This window comes from Haliaeetus leucocephalus, unplaced genomic scaffold (genome assembly GCF_000737465.1).
Source record: "Haliaeetus leucocephalus isolate CR32 unplaced genomic scaffold, Haliaeetus_leucocephalus-4.0 Scaffold130, whole genome shotgun sequence".
Taxonomy (NCBI): Eukaryota; Metazoa; Chordata; class Aves; order Accipitriformes; family Accipitridae; genus Haliaeetus; species Haliaeetus leucocephalus.
Genome location: NW_010972566.1, coordinates 3,102,804 through 3,123,292, shown reverse-complemented (window position 1 = coordinate 3,123,292; position 20,489 = coordinate 3,102,804). Strand labels below are relative to the sequence as shown.

Sequence of the window (20,489 nt, the reverse complement as noted above, 5' to 3'; positions counted from 1 at the left end):
GAGGACATGGAAATGAACTCATAGTCAAAGGTAAATGTTTTAACTTTATGAAAAATAATTACTGGAGAACCTGAGGTTAGCTGTTTAGTACTTTATACCATGCCTGTGTGTATGTGCTAGGAACCAAGCACTAACTTCAGAGTTCTTTGATGAGAATGTCTGCCTTCAGAAGTTTATAGCATTATCATGGCTGATAAACAAGGAGAAACTCAAGTGACAGAAATTTCCACATGCCGGGAGGAACAAGTGAAAATGATGCACAGCAGCTACCAGCCCAGGCATTTAAACAGAATTAAATGGCTCCCAATGTGAAGAAGAGGCTTTGTCTTCTGGCTCCACTTCTGAAGAGGCGATAAAGAAGTATTGTTTAATTTCTGTTACGATATCATGAAAACCCCATGATACATGCCTAGCAGTGTGACACCTGGAGGTTTAGGAGTAATTCTCACCTACTTCTTTCTTCACAATACCCATCTGACTCCATAGGAGGCATTGGACAGATTAACTAGCAAGCGTGGCTGCAGTGAAATGAATTTGATTGGTTCCAATGAAGGATTTTAATTCAAGCAAAAAAAATCAAGGAGCAGGCCCTAAATTGCTGGTTTACAGGGGAAGAATGTCTTCTATTTGCTCTGTATTAGTGAATGGCTATCGATAGGATGAGAAGAAATAGTCTCAAGTTGTGCCAGGGGAGGTTTAGATTGGATATTAGGAAAAATTTCTTCCCTGAAAGGGTTGTCAAGCATTGGAACAGGCTGCCCAGGGAATTGGTTGACTGACTATCCCTGGAGGTATTTAAAAGATGGGTAGATGTGGTGCTTAGCGACATGGTTTAGTGGTGGACTTGGCAGTGTTAGGTTAACAGTTGGACTTGATGATCTTAAAGATGTTTTCCAACCTAAGTGATTCTACGACTCTATGATTCTCTGTGTTCATGAGATCAAAGTTTAGAGACAAGCTGAAGATCTTCACCTGTTTTAATTCGGCTTGAGAAGATGCTGTTGATCTTAGTGAGGCAAAATGGGATTTTTTAAGAATTGCTTTGTTTTGATTTACATAGAACACAAGTAGAGAAATAGAATAGCACTCAACTAAAGAGAAATTGGACCCTGACAGGCAGAAAACCTCACTTTTATAAAGCTTTTTGTAGAGACTCTTCTTGGTGTTCTGTTTGAGGGCCCTCAAACCATACAGCTTTTCTTCAAGGTAGGAATGAATGTTGCTTCCTTAGTGAATAACGTCCTACTGAAGCCAGCATGATAGACTAAGGGCTTAGGGAGGAAATCATCCTTTTTGCCAGTCTTTGAGTGGTGGAAGGTATGAAAACCAACAGGGAAGGTGTTGCAGATAGGAACCATGTTGCATATTTCAACAGCACTGTGATATTTAGGAAAGATACTAATGAGTGTGGGAGATGACAGCAGTGAGTTAGTGGCTTTTTGCTCTGTCTAAAGGAAGTGGTAGGTTTTCCACAGCCATTGAAAGCTTCTTTTTAATGTTTGCTTGCTGCTGCTTCTTCTTCTTAAAAAAGAATGGGTATGTCATTATTCTTATCCAGGTATTAAAGGCTCAGGAGCTAAGACTCTTGTATTATTAGATCATTGTTGGCAGGAGAAATTAAATACAGATAATGCTACCAGGCATTTTCTGTACAAGTCAGGTATCTTACATTGGTTATTAGGGTTATCCAAACATTGTACTATTCTTTGTTGCTGCTGACATTGTCCCTAACTAAAACAAATAATTTAAGATTTGTTTCTACTTTTCTGCTTGGAGACAGATGAGTTGTTCTCTTCCACTCACCCAAGGTAAAAATCAGCATTTTATTGATCTTGTGCTTTGATTTCTTTTATTTGTTCATTTCACCTGTTTTCCATGGTAGTGGTTAGTGTCTGTTGCAGCCCACAGTGATGAGACAAGGGGAGCATACCAAATCTTCTGTGTTGCTACATGTCATTCATGCCTGTAGTCAACATACCTTTAGGTATGGCAGGAGAGTTTAATGTGGGCATGAACAGTCTTAGGAATAACTATACTGTATAAAATGGATCATCTTTGCTTGAAGTCTGAGCACTTCATGGACATTTGAATTAGTTCTGCTTAAACATCTAACTTATGCTACTCTTTGCACTGATGAGATTAGAATAAAAGAAGACATGTATCTTTCTATGTCATCCATCATCTGTGAAATGTTTAACTAAGTTCTGACTGAAAGAGGAACACAACATCTTGATTTCAGGATGAGTTTTCTTACATAATTAAAAATACCAAATGTGTGGCAAAATCGAGACAAGCAGTACATATTCCAATATCATTCATGCAGTCAGTATTTTGAAAGCCGGTGGCATTGACAGTGCTGCTTGCACTGGTCTTCCACAAAGTAGTTTTCTTTGTTTTTTACATTCTGTTGTTATTCAAAAGACAATTTTTACTTAAAGGCTATTTCAAGCTACAGAGATTTTACTCTGATCCACATCCAACCTTTATCTACAGACTTGGAGGTGTTCAGGTTCATAGTCTTGATTCTTGTCCATGTCTGTTTTTACTGAACTCCTAATTACCCTTTGTCTTCATTGATGACTTCAGTAATATAATAGTGAATGGAATTTTTGACATATTTTGTAATTGACAGAAGACATAGAAAGCTATTCTAAATGACTGCTTAGGAAGAAGACCATAATATTTGAATTACCTCAAATTACCTTCTTGTTTGTATGTTTATGAAATGTAAAATATAGAAGCTGACGACAGGCTATATATATATATATATATAAGGCTGTAGACAGCTGCTTGAACTCTTTAGGAAAACTGCCACCTGTAGATGTGGTTGAATGACTTGCCAAAGAATCAACTATGAAAAAAATACATCTGTTTTATAAATTGCAAAATGGCAATGATGGAATCAAAATGTACTTCAGAGAGGGCTATAGTTATCATACACAGCCTTGAAAAATTACCTGGTGTTTTTCATTTTTTGTTGGTTGGATTTTTAATACAAAGGTCAGTACTGCCTGGTTAGGCCTGGTGACACACCTGAATATAGAGAGCTGAGATAAAAAAGTTATGCCTTTTATAAGACCTCATCGAGCTTCCCACCAGTCTGAAAAAATGTAATGATTAGTGATGTCCAACAGCTAACTGCCATATGGAGCAAGAAATATATTACTGGGAAAATCCTTTCATGAGTGAGGATATATTGAGCTTTCTGTTAATCTAAGTAGGATCCAAGATGCTTCTTTCCAGAACAGATGCAGTCCCACAATGGATGTAATACAACATTAGCTCATGGGCATAGCTGAGATATAGAGAACGGCTAATAACCACCGCATCCTGTGTAAAGCAGGCATCACATTTAGAGATACAGATTTGCGAACCGTTAATTTACTAATGAAATAAAACTACAAAAATTGCAGTAGGCAAGAGGAGAGCCCTGTATGAAACTTCATTGCAGGAGAAGGACGTAGGAAACACTATCCAACTAAATGAAGTTTATGAGATTAATATGTGGATTTAAATTGCAGTCACTATTCAAATTTCCTATTCCACGTCAACCACATAGCAGGTAACGGCAGGAACTGAGGATCCATAGTTTTGGCAGCATTCGCATCGTAGTCTCAGATGTCATCTCTGTGGAGTATGTTTGTTTCCCGTGGTTATGTTTCACAGTAGAGTGAGTAATGTGAAAGTGGAGGCAGCAGTTGTGGAGCCTTACTTGCTACTTATCCAGCAGTCTCCCGTCAAAACACGGGGTTTAGCACAATAAAGTTTGTTCTCTTACTATCTGTGTCAGGCTGTTTGTCAGCAAGGTATGTTAGCTGAATATAGCTACCCAGCTCCCTCTGCTTTCTGCTGTCTGTTTGGTTGAATCACGCCATGACTGACACAGAGACACATTAGTGGGAGGATTGTTTATGAGAAACAGGGAAACAAATTTGACACTTGAGTTTACCAGGAAACTTGTTGCGAGAGCAGAGATGCTCATCGCTGCCGAATACGCATAGCCGAGGTCAGGGAAATCTGTCAGGGAAAGCAAAGCAGCCTTGAAGTAATTTTTTTTAGCTGTCAGGCAGAGGAGAACACACATGAAGTATTGTTACAGCTGAGTGCTGCCCTCCGTCCTCTACTCCCTTAGGACTGCCTAATCCTCTTTCCTCGTACCAGGCTCTAACGAGACGCCGCAGAGCGTGCTCCTCTCCCGCCTTCCCGTCTCCTTCGTGGGTTCCCCAGGGACCTACAGCCCCTCTTTTCTGGGGGCTGGTGACAGCAGCCGGCAGGGCTTGGACTAAATGTCCCCGTTGGATGTCCTTTTGCTCTCCCTTGCAGTCGTCACGCTCGCTCCTCTTCCAGGCCAATGCTTTTGCATTTCAGCTTCTGCATGGGAAAGCGTAGCTGTGGAGCAAGCCTGGTCAGCACGAAAGTACTGACACGTGGGGAATCTGGGAAACCTCTTAAGGGTAATTTAAAAAATACACATATTCCTGTGCTGTCGGTGTAGGTGTAGGAGATCCGGTGAGAAAAATTGGAAAAGGAGCATTGTTTGGATTGAATTGGGCTGTGTGCTTAGGTAATAAATTCTGCGAGAAGAGTAAAAGAGATGAAGATAGTTGGAAGGGAAAAGGGCTTTCAGATATAGTGGTTTCTTAAGTAAAGAGGAGAAAACTATAGGAAGCGCAGAGAACATGCACAAAAGTAGCAACTATCGGACACCTGTGGGGAGAGAGAATGGGGAACGTTGTTATAAGGGAATGCAGAGGAGACTGGAGATCGAAGTCAAGGAAAACAGATTAAAGCAAGAAGCCAAACCAGAAAATGCATTTTTAAGAACCAGAAGGAGACAGGAAGGGAAAAAGTGGAATGTCCCACTCCTGCCAAACAGAAGAGGAAGTAAGCTGTGACAAAGATGAAAGAAAAGAGACATATATTTGCATGGTAGATGGAAAGAATAGTTTATATGATGAGATGGAAGTGAAATGAGGGGAAGGAAGTTATACGGTAGATTCACGTTGATGGTGAAACACAATAAAATCCTTTCTCTGCTTTTTCTCTGTGGCTACTAAGTCTGGGAAGAGCTGTGATTCCCACTCTGTCTGAATGATACTCCTGGGTCTTTCTGTTAGGGAAGATACTCAAAGGAAGCAGTGCTGTATTTTGGTTGGTTTAAACTATCATTTATCCTTTGTGAAATGTGAAATGCAAAATTAAATGGTAGAGATGTACCATCTGCTGTTGCTTAATATGTGAATAAAAGCTGGTGTGTTTGGACAATGTTTAAGCTGGTGATAAGAGCAGAAATAATGGAAACGTTGTCGGCTACACCCAGCAGATCCCTCATTGACTGAAGCATCATGTTTCTTCCCATGTCGTAGCTCTGTCGAACATGATTCCTGGAGGAGGATGAGCATTTCCTCCTTGACGAAGAGGCCGAGTGGTTTATGTCTGTGTTTTTCTCATTCCTTTTAGGGATCTCTTGCTGTCTGTGGCACTTGGCCAGGTACTCTCCCTCCTTATCTGTGGCATTGGTCTCACGAGCAAGTATTTGTCAGAAGATTTCCATGCCAACACACCTGTTTTTCAGAGCTTCCTCAATTATATCCTTCTATTCTTGGTCTACACAACAACGCTAGCTGTCAGACAAGGTAAGTGCCTCTGAAACTGTTTTGTAGAAAACAGCAAGGATAAAGGCTTTTGCAGAACAAAAAACAATGTGATTTAGACACATAACCCATTAACTTTTGTTACATATTTACTTTACCTAGCAATACATATTGGATGAACTGAAAAAAACCCTACAAATCTTCAGTAGCAAAGAATGAATCAGCAGATGTCGAGGATAATGGTGCTGCCTAAAACCAAAAAGAAACATCAGCACTTTTGACTTCCTAACTATTCTTATGGGAATGCTCCTCTTACACCTGCCTCTCTGGCACCACAACCACACACTCGGGGTTTGTTTTGGATTTGACTGCATGCCTTGCTGGGAAATATTAGTATGCTTTACATCTTACATGGGCTAAGGAGAGCTCAGATGCAAGCAAAGAAGAGCTTGCTAGTTCTAGTTGCTGATCATGGCAATTCAATAGTTCACCTACTGTTAGAAAAAAATAGCAGCCAATTTTTAGCCGTTGGGAAGTAGGAGGTGAAGGGAGGGAATTTGGGATGCTGTCTCTCTGGGGTGCTGTGTGGGCAGCCTTATAGCCCTGCCACTGCTTTGGGACAGGGCCTGTGAAACCAATCTGACCTCCAAAGTGAGAAATGCATTATAGTACACCTTGGTACTGTGTATCAAATGATCCTCTGTTCGACAGTCTATGCATAATATAGGGGGGGTTGTGCCTTTCCTGCCCATCCCTCCCTTTGAGATTTCATGTCTAGATGAAGTGTGGGAGGTGAATGCATTTAAGTACATTTCTCACCCACTCTTTTTTTGTAGTCGTTTTATTTATTCACCTTCACAGAACACGTGGATTAGAAGCAAAATAAAAGAGCAAAAATATCATGTGCTTTCCTGACTCGGCTCTCCTGACATAAGGAGGGAAGGGCTCTATGGAGAAAAAGAACTACAAAATGTATTAAGCTGCGGTACATTTATCAGCATACTGAGAGGTTCACATTTTCTTACAGGAACAAATATATTTGGTTTGTTCTTTGATGTTACATCTTTTAATGATTTGGGAGCAACCCTGAAGCTTAAGTTCTTCACTCACAGTACAGTCTTGTGGTACAATACTATAAAGTGTTCCAAAACAGCAAGGATTTCGTTTTCATGCAAAAAATGAACAGTCAAAAATATACCGCTGTGCTCCAGCACAAAGCGCTTAAGTGTACAACTTAAGTTTTATAAACCTTGGTCTCCATTGACATTTTTCAGAAGCGATGAAGGCCAATCTGCGGAGGAAATGTCAGCTCTTATATAAGGAGAGATTGCTCAGGCAGTGTTACGCTGTCTTGGTATTTCAGTTTGTGTAGGGGGAAACATCACCACGTGCTTTGCTCTGCAAAAGGTTTAAAACTTGTATTAGTAGCATCTTTCTGGAGAACTGTGTTTAAAAATAATTCTTCTGAGTGTAGGATTGCCTAGATGTTCACAAGTTCTGTCCCAGAAATGTCCTTCTTGGGACTGATTTAGATACTGTGGAAGCCAAGTCTCTATGACTTTTAAATAGATTTTACTTTTTTGAAAATTCTACCTTGTGAGAGGATATATGGGCCAGCATACTGCTGTGCATTACAGGGGTTTATTTAGAATAATGTTTGACACCTGGTATATATCGACATTTCAAAAATGCTATCAAGTGCTCTGTTTTACACATATAAAAATATGTATTAAAACTGTACTTTATTTTTGTAAATAATTTTCTGTTTAAAAATATAGTTGTGGGCTAAAGAGAGTTTGTCAGAGCTACCTGCTGTGCCAGTAAGATAGATTTGGGAAACAAATCAGGAAAGTGTTAGGAATATGTGAAAAATACTTTCTGGACAAGTGAGGAAGATTGGGGAATGTGTTTGAACAGGCCTGCGGTTGAATATGGACCATATGAACAACCAGAGCACAACATAAAGGGTACCAGTGGAATAGTCTGGAAAAGGAGCTGTCAAAAAAAGAAAGACAGTTTGGTCCAAAAAAATCCAGAACAAAATTGGCTACAGAAGTGATGAAAGCAATGATCCAGGCACTCAGCATAACATTCCTGCTGGATGGTATAGCACTACGCAGCCAACTCATTTATTCGGCATTTAATATTGCCAAGTGATTGAGCCTGACATTGTCTTTTTGCTTGTGTATTCATTCAAATTCATTATCTGTGTTTGTTCCACTAAGGCAGTTTTTCTAGCAGCTCTAATCGTTTGGCTTCGTTAACAGATGGAAATCACATAATAATGATATTAATTTTATATGGGACGATTCTGTTCTGAGTGCTGGGAACATCAGATGGCTTTTTTTCCAAGTGTGGTTCTCCTACTCTGTATGCAAGATTTAAGATTCTTTAAATTATCCTCTTTCTCCTTCAGAAATCAAACAATCATAAGTTGGCTGGTAGTCAAAAATAACTGCATCCCTTTGTCTTTTTCTTTGCTTGCTTTCTTAATCTCTGGCGTTTTTGCAGAAATGTACTGGCTAAGGAGGCGTCACTTGAGGTGGCCAAAACCACCCTTAATTCACTGTAGGACTGAAAACTATAATTTCCTGGGACATAAAGGAACTCCTCTTTCTTTAGAGGCTTCTTCCAAATTTTGGTTTACTGTGGATCCCCTTTGGCTTAGCCTTCCCTCACTGTTCATCTTCTCACACTGTATAAACATCCTGAGTGATACTGAAAAGTTAGAATTTGCACTAGTCTCTGAAAATCGTCATTAGCAGATGATTAAAACTCCTGATTCCTGAGCTTTTCTGACTAAATCCTTCTGCAGTGAATCCCCAGCTTCCAGCAGCTAAAGTTAGTCCAGAGACACCAGCAGCTTCCACTACTTTTTATATTGTGGATCAAGATGGTTTCTTCCAAAAGAATTTTATCACAGCCCTTTATTGAGTGCAAAAATTAGGACTACCACCTTGCAATGAATCCACACATGATCGGACAGTATAGGAGATGCACAAGTCCTGCAGGTGCCAGAATCTCTGAGTACTTTTAAGTTTCATTCCCGTGTTAAAAAAAGGAAAAAAAAAAGAAAAAAGAAGGAAAAGCTTGTCCTGTAGCTCTAGATGGAGTGGACTCAACAGTTTTAAGCAGTGAAGTCCATGTGAGCAAGGCTTTTCATCATTATTGCAATTTTGTGCTCATGACCAGAAATAAGCAGTGACAGAAGTGTTAAAGGAGATCTGTTCTTGTGAGATTTTCATATGAGCCTTAAAACGTGGATACTGCTCAAGTAGTGGTCATGAAAAGGGAAAGAATTTGGCCAAACTGGGATTTTTCTGATGCAAAATCTAACCCCCTTTTCTGCCAGTTGAACTCTAAAGTTTCTGTTAAATGTTGACTCTGCTATCTAGAAAACTCTCTCTTTTATTCTGGATATTTAAATGCTAATTCTAATTTTTTTGTTGTTGTATGTAAATTTAAGTTGAACGTATTATTTCCCTGAAGAGGTGAGTGCAGAGGTTCTTCACGGTTAGGAATGCCCACGCTCAGGCATGCATAGATGCCAGTAGCCACTTACCCACAAATACGTATCCACTAGAGCTTCCAGTCCAATGCTCATTAATGCACCACTGCTGAGGTCCGAATATAATACTTCAGCAGTTTTCTTTGTATGAGAACAATGCTATAAAATTGATGTCACTAATGCAGCATTATGAGGCAATGACTGTCATTACGTTTTATCTGGCTCATATGCCAAAAATTTAATAGGTAATAAGGACTTCCTCAGTTCTTTCTCTTGAGGTAACTTCCTCTCATGCCTTTTGTGTTCACAGCCAAAACCTGTATTTGTCCGTGGTAACACGTCTGAGCTGAGAAGAAGGTTTTAACACATATTATCTCAGCTCAGTATCCCCGTCGGCAGAGGATTCTGCTTAACAGAATCTTGTCAGGACACTTCCAGATACTCCTTTGGGTTGTGTGTTGTTATTAATTGAGGAAAGGAAAAGCCTTGGCTATCAGGAAGAAAAGCCTCCTCTCAGTGAAATGGAGCTATGGGACATAGAGCTGGTGGAGATTAGTTTTAACACCTTAAAAAGCAGTAAGTGGGAAATTGTCCATAGTGGACCAGAAGGTGTTAATTACTAACAGTCAACATGGGTGCAAGCATCAGCAGCTTGCCACCAAAAATAAATTACTTCTAAAAGCCACCTCACATATGCTACAAATGAAAACAACACATCTACTAGACATCATTAAAAAAAGAAAAAATATGAAACTGCTACTTTTTGTTATTCTGGAAAACAAGAAAAGTGGGAGCAGTAAAGATGTCTTTTGAACAGAAGGGAACCATGAAGCCTTAAGGGCACAGCGAGCAGGGCTCCACATTGCAAGCTGTTCCTTTAATTTTAGTGCAACAAGTTACCAAGTATTTTCAGCCCACCATTACTGAGGGCTGGCAATAATTTGCTAGTTCAGAAAAGGTTTTATGAATTTGTGTATGTCTGGATGAATTCTGCTTCTAGGCTAAGTGATGAGGTTACAGCATATGTCAATGGAAATATGGTTTTCCCTAGAGTAACTGTAATGTCTTAGATTTGACATATCATCAGATGTGATCTGTGCCCCTGAGTCAGCTAGAGAGTCCTGTGAGACTATTAAGGATTGCAGTCCTGTTACTGGAATATCATTTTTTATGCATTTCTATCTAGGATTGGTTTATGACATTAGTATCGCAGTCATATGTAAATTCCTGATTTATCTGTTATTCAAATACGTATCTCCATTTAGATACATGAACCCGCCCCAACATCCTTGCTACTTCCCCAAAATTGACTGAAACAGGCTACTTGAAGAAAAGTAGAGCACAATATAGGAGTTGCTCTGTTTTACTGCCGTGCTTGTCAGCTATTTATTGAATGATAGAAAGGGTAAATGTCTCTTTTTTACTCAATTTCATTCCACTAGCAATGTTATATTAACACAAAGCTAGTATTATGCACTTAACTTAGGTAGATCTACCAGAATTTCTTTGATATTAACACCTTTTTTTTTGTCGACTGCCCATAATGACATGCCTGGAAAACAAAGAGAGTACATGATATAAGCTGATCAAACTATATTAGATATAATATACTTTGGGCAATATGTGTTGTACCATTGAGATGAAATGTCTTCTGGAAAGGCATCGATCCCATCAGCACTTTCAGCGAGAAGCCTTCAGAAATACAGGACTTTGTGTTCGCCGAGGACGACAGGGAGTGATTTTGATTAGAACAGATGCATTTCATCATCGTTCAGCTTCCGAAGTATGGTCATGCCTCTGTTGTAGAACAAAGAGCTCGGTTATCCCTCCAGTGTTGAACAAAACCTGCGCAAGCTACAGCCAAGCAGCTTTATGGTCCTCTCTGCCTGCGACACAAGTGGTCCTCGGTCCCTCAAGGCGACGATGACCCAGCCCACACGCTGGCCTGAAAACGCATGGCACGGCGCAAAGAGTAGCGGCGCTCCCCTTGAAGCACGGGGGAAAGGCATGTCAAGCTGGCCCAGCCCGCTGCAAGGGGCCAGGCTAACCCTGGGTTGTAAAAATGAAATACGTCGGCGAGCGTGGCTTGGGACCAGTGAAAAATAATGATCTTTCAGGTCTTTGGTATTCTTATGGCAGCACTGCAGAGTCTCCCTGCCGTGCTGTGCTTTGCAGTCTGCAGTGCACTTTCTCCTAATTACTCTGGGCTTCTATTTAGGGATGCCAAACTGTGTGGGATATGTTTATTATGAAAATGGTCAGCCACACAGTCCTTTTGTCTGGGCTTTGAAAAGCCCTTTTCATATTCAGAGGGAATTCTGTACTGTAGGAGAAATGAAACTAGAATGCTGGCTATTTACAGGCACTTCAAATTGCAGGGATCTTTTTTGTAATGTGCAATTTTCTGTTTTGGATAGCATGCTCACAGGAGCAAGAATTATGACGTGTGACATGTTTGGGATTTGCCTATCACATCATGGACACCACAACAAGCTAGCTAGAAAAAAACAGTAGGACTAGAGCCAGATTCTCGTTCAGTCCCATTTATATAGTCATTGTGTTTGTGTTTGAATTTTCCCTCTACTTTTAACTGAGTTTTAAAAATTTTCTGCTGTAAGATGCTGAATGCTGCTGCTCTCTCTACTGCATGAACCTTTATTTTACTCCGTAGATGGTTACAATTCAGTGAAGTGTTAAACTTTTCCTGTATGTATAGTTTCCATACAGGACTTTGGGATCCTATTCTTTATGATAGTTTCCCAAACCCACAGAATTTCCCTTCCCAGTCCAATGAAGTCTTCTCACATTCTTAGCCATAATACAGCAGCAGATGCAGTTTCAATAGAGTATGACTTATTCCACATAGCTGGTAGGAAGGCAGGGTAAAAAACAGACCATGTTGGTGATACAATGGCAGGGTTAAAACCAATAGACTTGACCTTTCTGTCCTTTGCTCTGTTTTGTTTTGCTGTTCCTAGTGGAGATGTTGGGTGTTTTTTTCAGTCCTCAGGGTTTTTCATTGTCAGCTGTCCTTGTTACACTAGCCAGACAGACGTTTTCTGCTTTGGCCCTACTGCTCCTTTCCACCCACACAAGGGACCAGGCATCTCAGGGCTTAAGTCAATTTTCATTTTCATCAGATGCATTTTGCTTTGCCAGCTGTTTAGCAAGGTATGAATAAACACTGACAGAGAGGAATCCTGGCCCCAAACGTAGTGAAAATGTGTTGGCCAGTAAAGGCACAAAAGCAACCTCATCCCTTTCTTTCTAGTGTTTTTATTTCTCAGTTCTGTGCTCCTGATGGTTAAGTTAGGCACTTGCTGTCTGAACCCACAGCACCTGTCCTGTGTTACAAAATACGTGTCCTTCTGTTAATCCTGGCCAAAGCAGCACAGTCTCTCCTCTTGCTTCGTATCACTGGAATAAATCATGTACATCCCACAGCACATACAAATCGAAAATTGGAAAATACTGTTCCTTTAGGGTGCAGGTGGCAGCAGTTAAGCATGAACACTGTGTGTCATGGTTTAATGATGCAAACACTAATACACTCATGATGACCCCAGAGCAATAAAGGCCAGGCCTAATCAAGCATTCATGCTGTAGCATTCTCTGTAGTAGTATCTCATGATCCCTGATGCACCTCATTCAGTCCAGAGATGCCTCTGGTTTTACTAAGTTGCTTTCAAAATAGCTCTGCTGCTCAAAGAAGTATCCTTTGTGCCATCAAAGACAAAAGAAGCTGCAAGAGGGCATCAGGCGAAAGGACAGGAGCACCTCATTTTTCCTATGCCTGCTGATGCAGACAGGAGGACAAAAAGAAAGGGAGATCTCTTACCATCCTCTTGACCTAAATGAAGAAATGGGAGGTCTTGTCCGCACAGAGAGGAGAATTTCTACTAAGGTTGCATGTGAACAAGGGGTACCTCTCCTTGCAACGAAGTCCCTGGAGGATTCAAATCAGACAGTTCAACACACAGATGCTCAGGTCACTCTCAGTTCAGGAAGTTCAGACCCGGTCATGTTTCTGGCTGCCAGGTTTATGCCCTCAACCAGTTTCTTCTAGAAACAGCATTCAGATTTGCACCATGGTTCAAAGACTGGTGCATATTTTATGAGAGCAAACCTTGCAGGCAGTAAGTGCAGTGAGCGTAAAAGGGATGCCAAGCTTTAGGCTGGCTGAAGTCCTGGGTGATGGACCATGTTTGCATCAAGATGCTGCATCATCGCTGTGAGGCAATGTCTATACTGAATATACTACTTGAGAATAAGGCAGTTTTACCCTGGAGGTAAATGTACATACAGTTTAGGAACATTTAGCCAGATGTGGCCATTCCGTGCCAGTAAGTCCATAAATAGAATCCACAGATGCAATAAAATGGGAGGCGATGCAATTATTCAGCTCACAGCTGCAGCATCACAGGTAGTTAGTGGAATTTAGCAGAAACAAACAACAAAAAAACGATCACGGTGTGGCATTTTATACTGTGATGCTTTTCTTGGTGATTCCAGCACCTAAATCTGAGACTTGGGGCAACTCTGCCACATATTTGCATTTATGTTTGGATCAGGATTTAGATTTTGTTGCTGAGCCTGTGAAGCTCCCTCCATGCACATTTTTCCAGGAGCCATGCCAGCCATTGAAACGCAATGCTAGTCTGAACACAAGTCTGTGAGTACCTGTTTGAGAAGATAAACCTCGTCACTAGAATGATGAGTGGGCAGGCTCGAGGAAGCTCTGAGGAAGTGCAGTTTGAGCACTCGTGCATCGTGCTGCTTGATTTGCATCCCCATCTCTGCAGCTGCCGTTACCTCTGTTTGTATTTGTACCACAGATTCAGACAGGGGCACGGATGTTGTAGGTAAAAGAATCAAGGCTTCTGAGCATGTGGAAGCCAGGCATTGCACGATACGGTCCTGGAAGTGCTCAGATACCATGGCAGCGAGTGCTTACAAGCTTTGAAATTTGGTCCACAGTATCAGAGTACTGTGCAGGGGTGAATGTGGTTCTCAGTAATTTTATTTGAGGGTAAAGCAGCTCCCTATCTAGCCTAGATTGCCTTACAGTATGTCAAATAATAAATTGTCTCTTAAGGGTGTGAGCTGAATCACAAACAGTTGATATTCTGTAGAATTAAGGGATAACTGTCCTTTGTAGTGTTAGTATATGTGTCTGGCTCTTCTTCTTAATACATAAACATCTCAAGTGCTGTTTACAAAACCAACCATCCCTTCCCACCACAATGAGGAAAGTTAATGGTTCTGATACAATAGTGTACCCTTGATCCTACAGCTGTAAGCAGAATGCAAGGGTTGTCTCTGCTACTTCATGCAGTATCAGTATTTGCCTGTGATTTATTGAATATTTAAACATTCACCAATTCAAGCAGCTAGCCAGGGTAGCAGGATCCACATTCAGCACACGTAGCTCCAGCGTTCATACGGGAGATTTGAAGTGTGGTTACAAGATGATAACTGTATTGCCTGAAGGAGATAAGTCCCGCTCTGCCAGAATGGTGCTTTGTATGTAATTAGTGTAAAAATTCAGAGGAATAGAGTTTATCCGTGCGATCGTCTTTCTCATTAAAAAAGAATCATAATGAAAGAAGAAAGCGGTCCCTGCAGTGAATTGGATTGCCTTCCTAAGTTTTCATTAAATCAAAGACTCAGCAGCATCCCATTTTGCAGAGCCCAGTTGTAAACTGTACACAAGACTGGCAGCAAAGTCCCTGTGAAGATCACATCCTTTCTGAAGTTTTGGATGTGCAGTATATTTCTCTTACATGGGAAATAGTCCACCTCTCCAATTTCTTTTTCTGATTTCATTAGCTTCTGTTAACAAGATGGCACTGGAAAGAGCAAAGAGCATATGTGATGCTTCAGGTAACTCACAGCCACAGCTATAAAACTTAATCTAACTAAACTGCCTTTTCTAAAATAAGCAATATGAGACAACATGAATCAAGGGAATAAAAAGTTATGCTAGTGCGAAAAAGCTCTATCTTCAACCAAGATTTAACACAAGCAGTAATTTCCTCTTCCATCATCTCCATTATTACCAGGGTAATCCATATAATTATTGTTATAACTAAATACATCTTTCAGGCAAAAAATATACAAATATCCTATGTTTTTCCACCATTTTGTAAGCATGTTTTTTCCTTTATATTTGGCTGAGCTGTTAGCCATTGGCATATGGTTACTTGGAACTTCTGTTGCATTTCTGGGTGACAGTGCTATAATAATGATTGCAGCTTCATCTGAAAAATTGTTTACACATTTAGCACTCAATGTAAAAGCTGCAGTTGTGCTGTATGCTCTCCCTTCTGCTCATAAGCCACCGAGCCCAGGCGGAAGCACCGAGTCAATTCTGGAAGATGCTCGGAATTCAGGGACCTGGGGACTCACCTCTTGGCTTAGGTCTCCCTTTGGCTGCAACTTTGCTTCACAAACCCTGAGGATGCTTTAAACCAAACCCAGGTCGCTACTGAATAGAGCAGCTCAGGGTCATTAGCAACCAGCCTTGTTAGAACCTCTCCCTACCTTATCTTTCCTGATTAGCATTAGGGAGAAAAGGAGAAGGATAATATATGCCATTTAGCAGCCTCCTCCATTTCTTGCACACATTTCCCTGATGGGAGGAGGAGTCTTTGGGGGAAGGTGGGAGTTTTGCTGACAGAAGTAGTGAGCGCTCCAAATACACAGAGGAGGGAGAGACCATGTGCATGTCTCAGAGGAGCACTTATCCGTTAGTTTTCAGTTATCTGACAGTGACAGTCAATTCACAGGGATATTTTTGTAACTGTTACAGAAACATCGCAAATGAGGTTTCAAAGGAAAATTATGCATCTGTACCTTTTCTGAGTTCAATATTCATGAACTTGTTTCTGTGCAGCTACTAGAATATTTACGCAATATAATTTGTCCATGCTCCTCTGATTATCTGTCTGCGATCTGATACTTGGTTTTGTTTTGTTTAATTCTAAAGGAGGTTTTAATACCCCAGGGTAGAGGTGGACTGTCACTGCTTTAATGAAATGGATCTGCACTTATTTGCAGCAGTGATGAAGGAGTGAAGGAGTTGCATGTTCATGACCATAAATTATGATATCTGCTGTTTGTTTTCATTGCTATTTGAAATCTTTTGTTTGAACATGTTCTTGAGTGTCCTATTAAGATTTCAGCTCCTTGGCGTACAAGAGGAACAACTAGTTAGTGCCCTTATTTCCTATGTTTGGCACGTAAGAATTTTGGCTCCATTTTAAAGGACCTGTAGTGGTTTGCCCTCATGGAGGGATCCTAAGAGGTTTTCCATGCACACACATATAATTATATACATGCACACATACATATATACACACACGCACACATATATATACATGTATCCAAACCCCCGTATGTATTATCAGTGGAATTCATTTTTAGTATTATTTTATATTGCTTATCATCTCAAGATCCCAGTGAACTTCAGGTGTTCCTGCCCTAGGCTTCATGCTTACTTGGACAGGTGTACGATAGGAAACAGGCCATGGTGTAACCAGGGACATCTCATGTCCGCTCACAGCTTTTATGTCAGTACAAAGAGATGAAATGCCATAAAGGGGACAGAAGGTTGCCAATAACCCGGCTTTCCATGTGAACCAAGTTGCCAGTGACCTCTTCCCAAGCATGCCCTGAGGTGAATTCCTGAACGCATGGACACTGATGAACGATCCTATAGAGTCTTTTGTAACAGCATGCCGAAACTGTCGGTTAAATTTTGTGTTAAGACAAAAGATGTCTTGTGTTAAGACTTTTGTGTTAAGACTGTATTCCAAAGCTGAAAGAGCAGCAGGAACATTTGAAGGACTCCAGTGAATTTCTGATGCCCTCATCACTGAGCCAAACCAGGTGTTGTAGAAATGCTTGTTGGGAACTGGTCCCTGGAGAGAAGAGGTCTGAATGGACTGGGCCATTGAGCCCGGCAGCCAGCAGTCACTGGGTTGAAATCACCGGGTCGAGTGCTTTCTAAGAAAACCAGCTAGCTGAGGGGGCAGCAGGCTGGCAGGAGATGAAGTTACAGAGGCAGCTGCACAGACAGAAATCTGAGTGTGCAACATTTTTTTAAGCGGAGGCTGGAAATGGTCCTGCCCCAGTGCACTCCTGAACGCTGGTATGTGAGGAGCCACAGCATGTCAGGTGGGTAAGGTGGAGAAACCATGTCAAGGGAGAAGCACATTGTACCAACAAGTGTATGCCCTGGTATTTTAGTTCCTGTTTAGATGATAATGTGGTTGGTATACATCACTGTCGTGTCCAAGTGACATGTTCCTCTTCCCACTCGTGTTTTCCTCTTCCTACATCAGACTCTGCCTCTCTCTGTGGGAAAGTGCCCTACTGAGGATGTATAGGGAAATCAATAATCACTGGAAGTTACTGAGCAGAAGCAAGACTCTAAAACTTTTTTCAACTTTTCTCCCCACACTGCAGCTGTAACACTGATTTGCATGGCTAATAATACTTGGGAATGCTTGTGGATCTGCACCGTGTGATAGTCTGAGATCTGCATGCTCAAAACCACCTGCTTTTTCTTTGGTGAATGGAGTATTAGAAATGTGGGAATTCAGTCACTTTTAATTTAGTAAGGATTTTGAATGTGTTTGTTTCTTCTGTTGTTATTTGCTTAGAAAATATAAAATAGGCTGTCTTTATCAGAAGAATATTTCTCTGAAGTATGGAGCAAAATAAAACTGATAAAAAAGAAAGTAGGATTCTTTTTTACTTTAAAGGATATGGCACACTGCAGAAAAAAATGTGGTGTTGTTTCAAGGTGAGAGAATTCAAGTCATATCTCAGAACAGCTTGCCTTTAAGAAGACAAATGACAGTATTTACGATAGTATTTTCTCCAGTGATACAATGACTGCTGAATAGGATCCTTTTTCAAAATAGAGATCACACTCACCAAGAGCTTTTCAAATGCAGCCCATTGAGATAAACGTAAGATACAAGGCAACACAGAAGTTTGGGCATGTATACACAACTACTTCTTGCTGTATATGTTTGCATTTCCATTAACAGAAATGCATGATTGTAAGGAACTCCCAGAGCGCCTGTGAAAGAATTGCACCATTAGTATGCCTTGACGATAGACACATTTCTAGCAGGGCTGACTCATTTCAGACATAGATTGTTTCAGTGTCTCTGTCTATAAGGATTGTATCCATGCCTAAAGCTGCATAAAGACATGCCATCTTTACAGCTGATTAATTCTTCTTTAAAATCATCTAGATGTAAAAACAATCTTGATTTAAAAGCAAGGTGCTCATTTCATTTGTCAAGCAGTAAAGACAGAGATAGCCCTCTCCATGGAAAAAGGGGGGGGGGGGGTGTCTAAAATGTAGAGGTTCTGTGTCAACAAACTTCTATAGAAAAGCACAGCTTTGTATCAATAGTGATTTCTAAGCAAATGTACACAACAAGCATTTAAATAGATGTTAATAAGTGCGTGCACCTAAAATTCTAAGTTAAACAATCTAATAAACAAAAGCCAACTGACACAAGAAAGAAAATCACATCTTTCAAATTTAAACAGCATGTTTCTTCCTAAAAGTTTCACAATTGCCTTCAATTTCTGTTACATACCCACCTGATAGTACAGCAGCAACTCATTCCTAATTGGAAGCTGCTTAGTGCAAATTGTCAGGTTCTATCAACTTTCCTTCTCAATTTTCACAAAAGACTCGGGGTTTTAGTCCTTGTTAATATATTTCATATTTTGTCAGTAATGTGACGAAATGTCATCTCCTTATTTCTTAATATTTTGAACAGTGGAATAAAAATGGAAATTCATTGTCAGCTGTCTCTGTCATATTCATTGCAGAGGCATTTCTTCTCATGCGTTTGATGAGGCTTGTGTTTATTTCCATAATTTCCACTAATCCTGCATTGGTGAGGGAACAGTCTATCTTCTGTTAATGACAATATTGAGTGATAAACTGCTTGAGTATATTTCTTAAAAAAAATATCTGTCATAGTATTAATATCTGCCACTCTTGCTTTTATTTTGTACTTCCTTGAGCTCTGTTTAGTATGTTTTATGAATTTAATCTGTTGTGTACTGAATAGTATTTAATGGACTTGACAGATTATTGGTTATAGATGTAAGCAACACTGAAAAGAAGCAGAATTTTTCATGAAAACCTGGGTATTGAGAGAGAAGTTATTGGCAGTTGTAAAGAGCTGTAGAATTAAGAAGTAACAGATGACAGGATCAATAGCACTGATGTTTGTCATTGCCTTTTGCAGTCTCACAGACAAAGCTTCATATTTGTTAGGTTGGAACTAATTAGTCGTAGAAGCCAAAATTTATGTCTTTAGTGAAGAGTTTTGAGCAAATTATTGATAGTGATTTTCAGCTGAAAATCATATCCCATATCAACAGTTTAGCTGCAGAGTGGCTTTCAGGAATAAACCATTCCATTTCAAGGAATTTAGTAAACTAATTTCTTCATTACACATTATTTTTACTACCTTTTAACATTGCTAACTTCAAAGCAGTAAGTGTTTTAATAGATACACTGATAATAAGTATTTCAGAGCTTTAAAGGATTGTGAGAAAGGGTTTTTTCACTTTCTTCCAAAATTATATCGCCTAGTGAAAAGTATATAGTCATAAAAAGTAAAAAGACCTCCTAAGTTAAACTTGTAGCGAACATTGTGCAACCCAGTTGAACCACCGCATCAGCAATCACCAACCAGTTCTAAGAACTAGTATTAGAAACATACCTTCTAGAGATAATACATAGATACAAGAAATCACCTTGCAAGGGGTTCGATTGGGCGATTTATGTTTCTGTAAATCTTCGGCTAAGAACAAACAGTGCTTCCTCTCAAAGGAGGGTACCATCTAGTAGGTAAGGAAAATATGGCAAACATCAGCAAGTTGGCAGACATCAGCAAGGTGGGAAAGCTCAGGACACGCACGTTTGCTCTGGAAACTGCCCCTGCACCACAGGAGCATCCTTAACAAGCGGATTATTTTTGTAGTATTGGGTCATTCGCTATGCCCTAAGCACCAGGCTGATAGGTGCGTGGCAGGCACCTGTGGCTGAGTTGTACAGTCACAAAACAGGCATCCCACAGATTGTGGTCAGCATTTTCTGCTGAGTAAAGAAGACACAGGAGTGTTTCCACCAGTACTGTCCAAGTCCCTCCCAAGACCTGCCTAGATCATTCTTCCCCTCTAGTCATCAAGTGTTCCCAGCATGGGAGAGTGATACTTAATTAGCTGTATGTCACTGCGAAGAGGATATCACCAAAAAATCACTGCTGGAACTCTGTTTTTGCTGGTATGGTTGAGAAAAGGACTCTCTGGGGGAACTGCTGCGGAAAGGGACTGCAGAGAGG

At 40.4% G+C, this 20,489-nt stretch overlaps 1 protein-coding gene across 1 annotated transcript in view; it reads left to right on the top strand.

Moving 5' to 3' along the window:
- Positions 1-5,460: 5,460 nt before the first annotated feature.
- Positions 5,461-20,489, top strand: part of SLC35F1 (solute carrier family 35, member F1) — a gene marked incomplete at its 5' end in the record, with an annotated part of 106,414 nt that continues 91,385 nt past the window's right edge. Inside the window, one exon of the mRNA XM_010585863.1 lies at positions 5,461-5,636. Within this exon, the coding sequence (XP_010584165.1) occupies positions 5,461-5,636 (176 nt within the window). The remainder of the gene's footprint in view (positions 5,637-20,489) is intronic.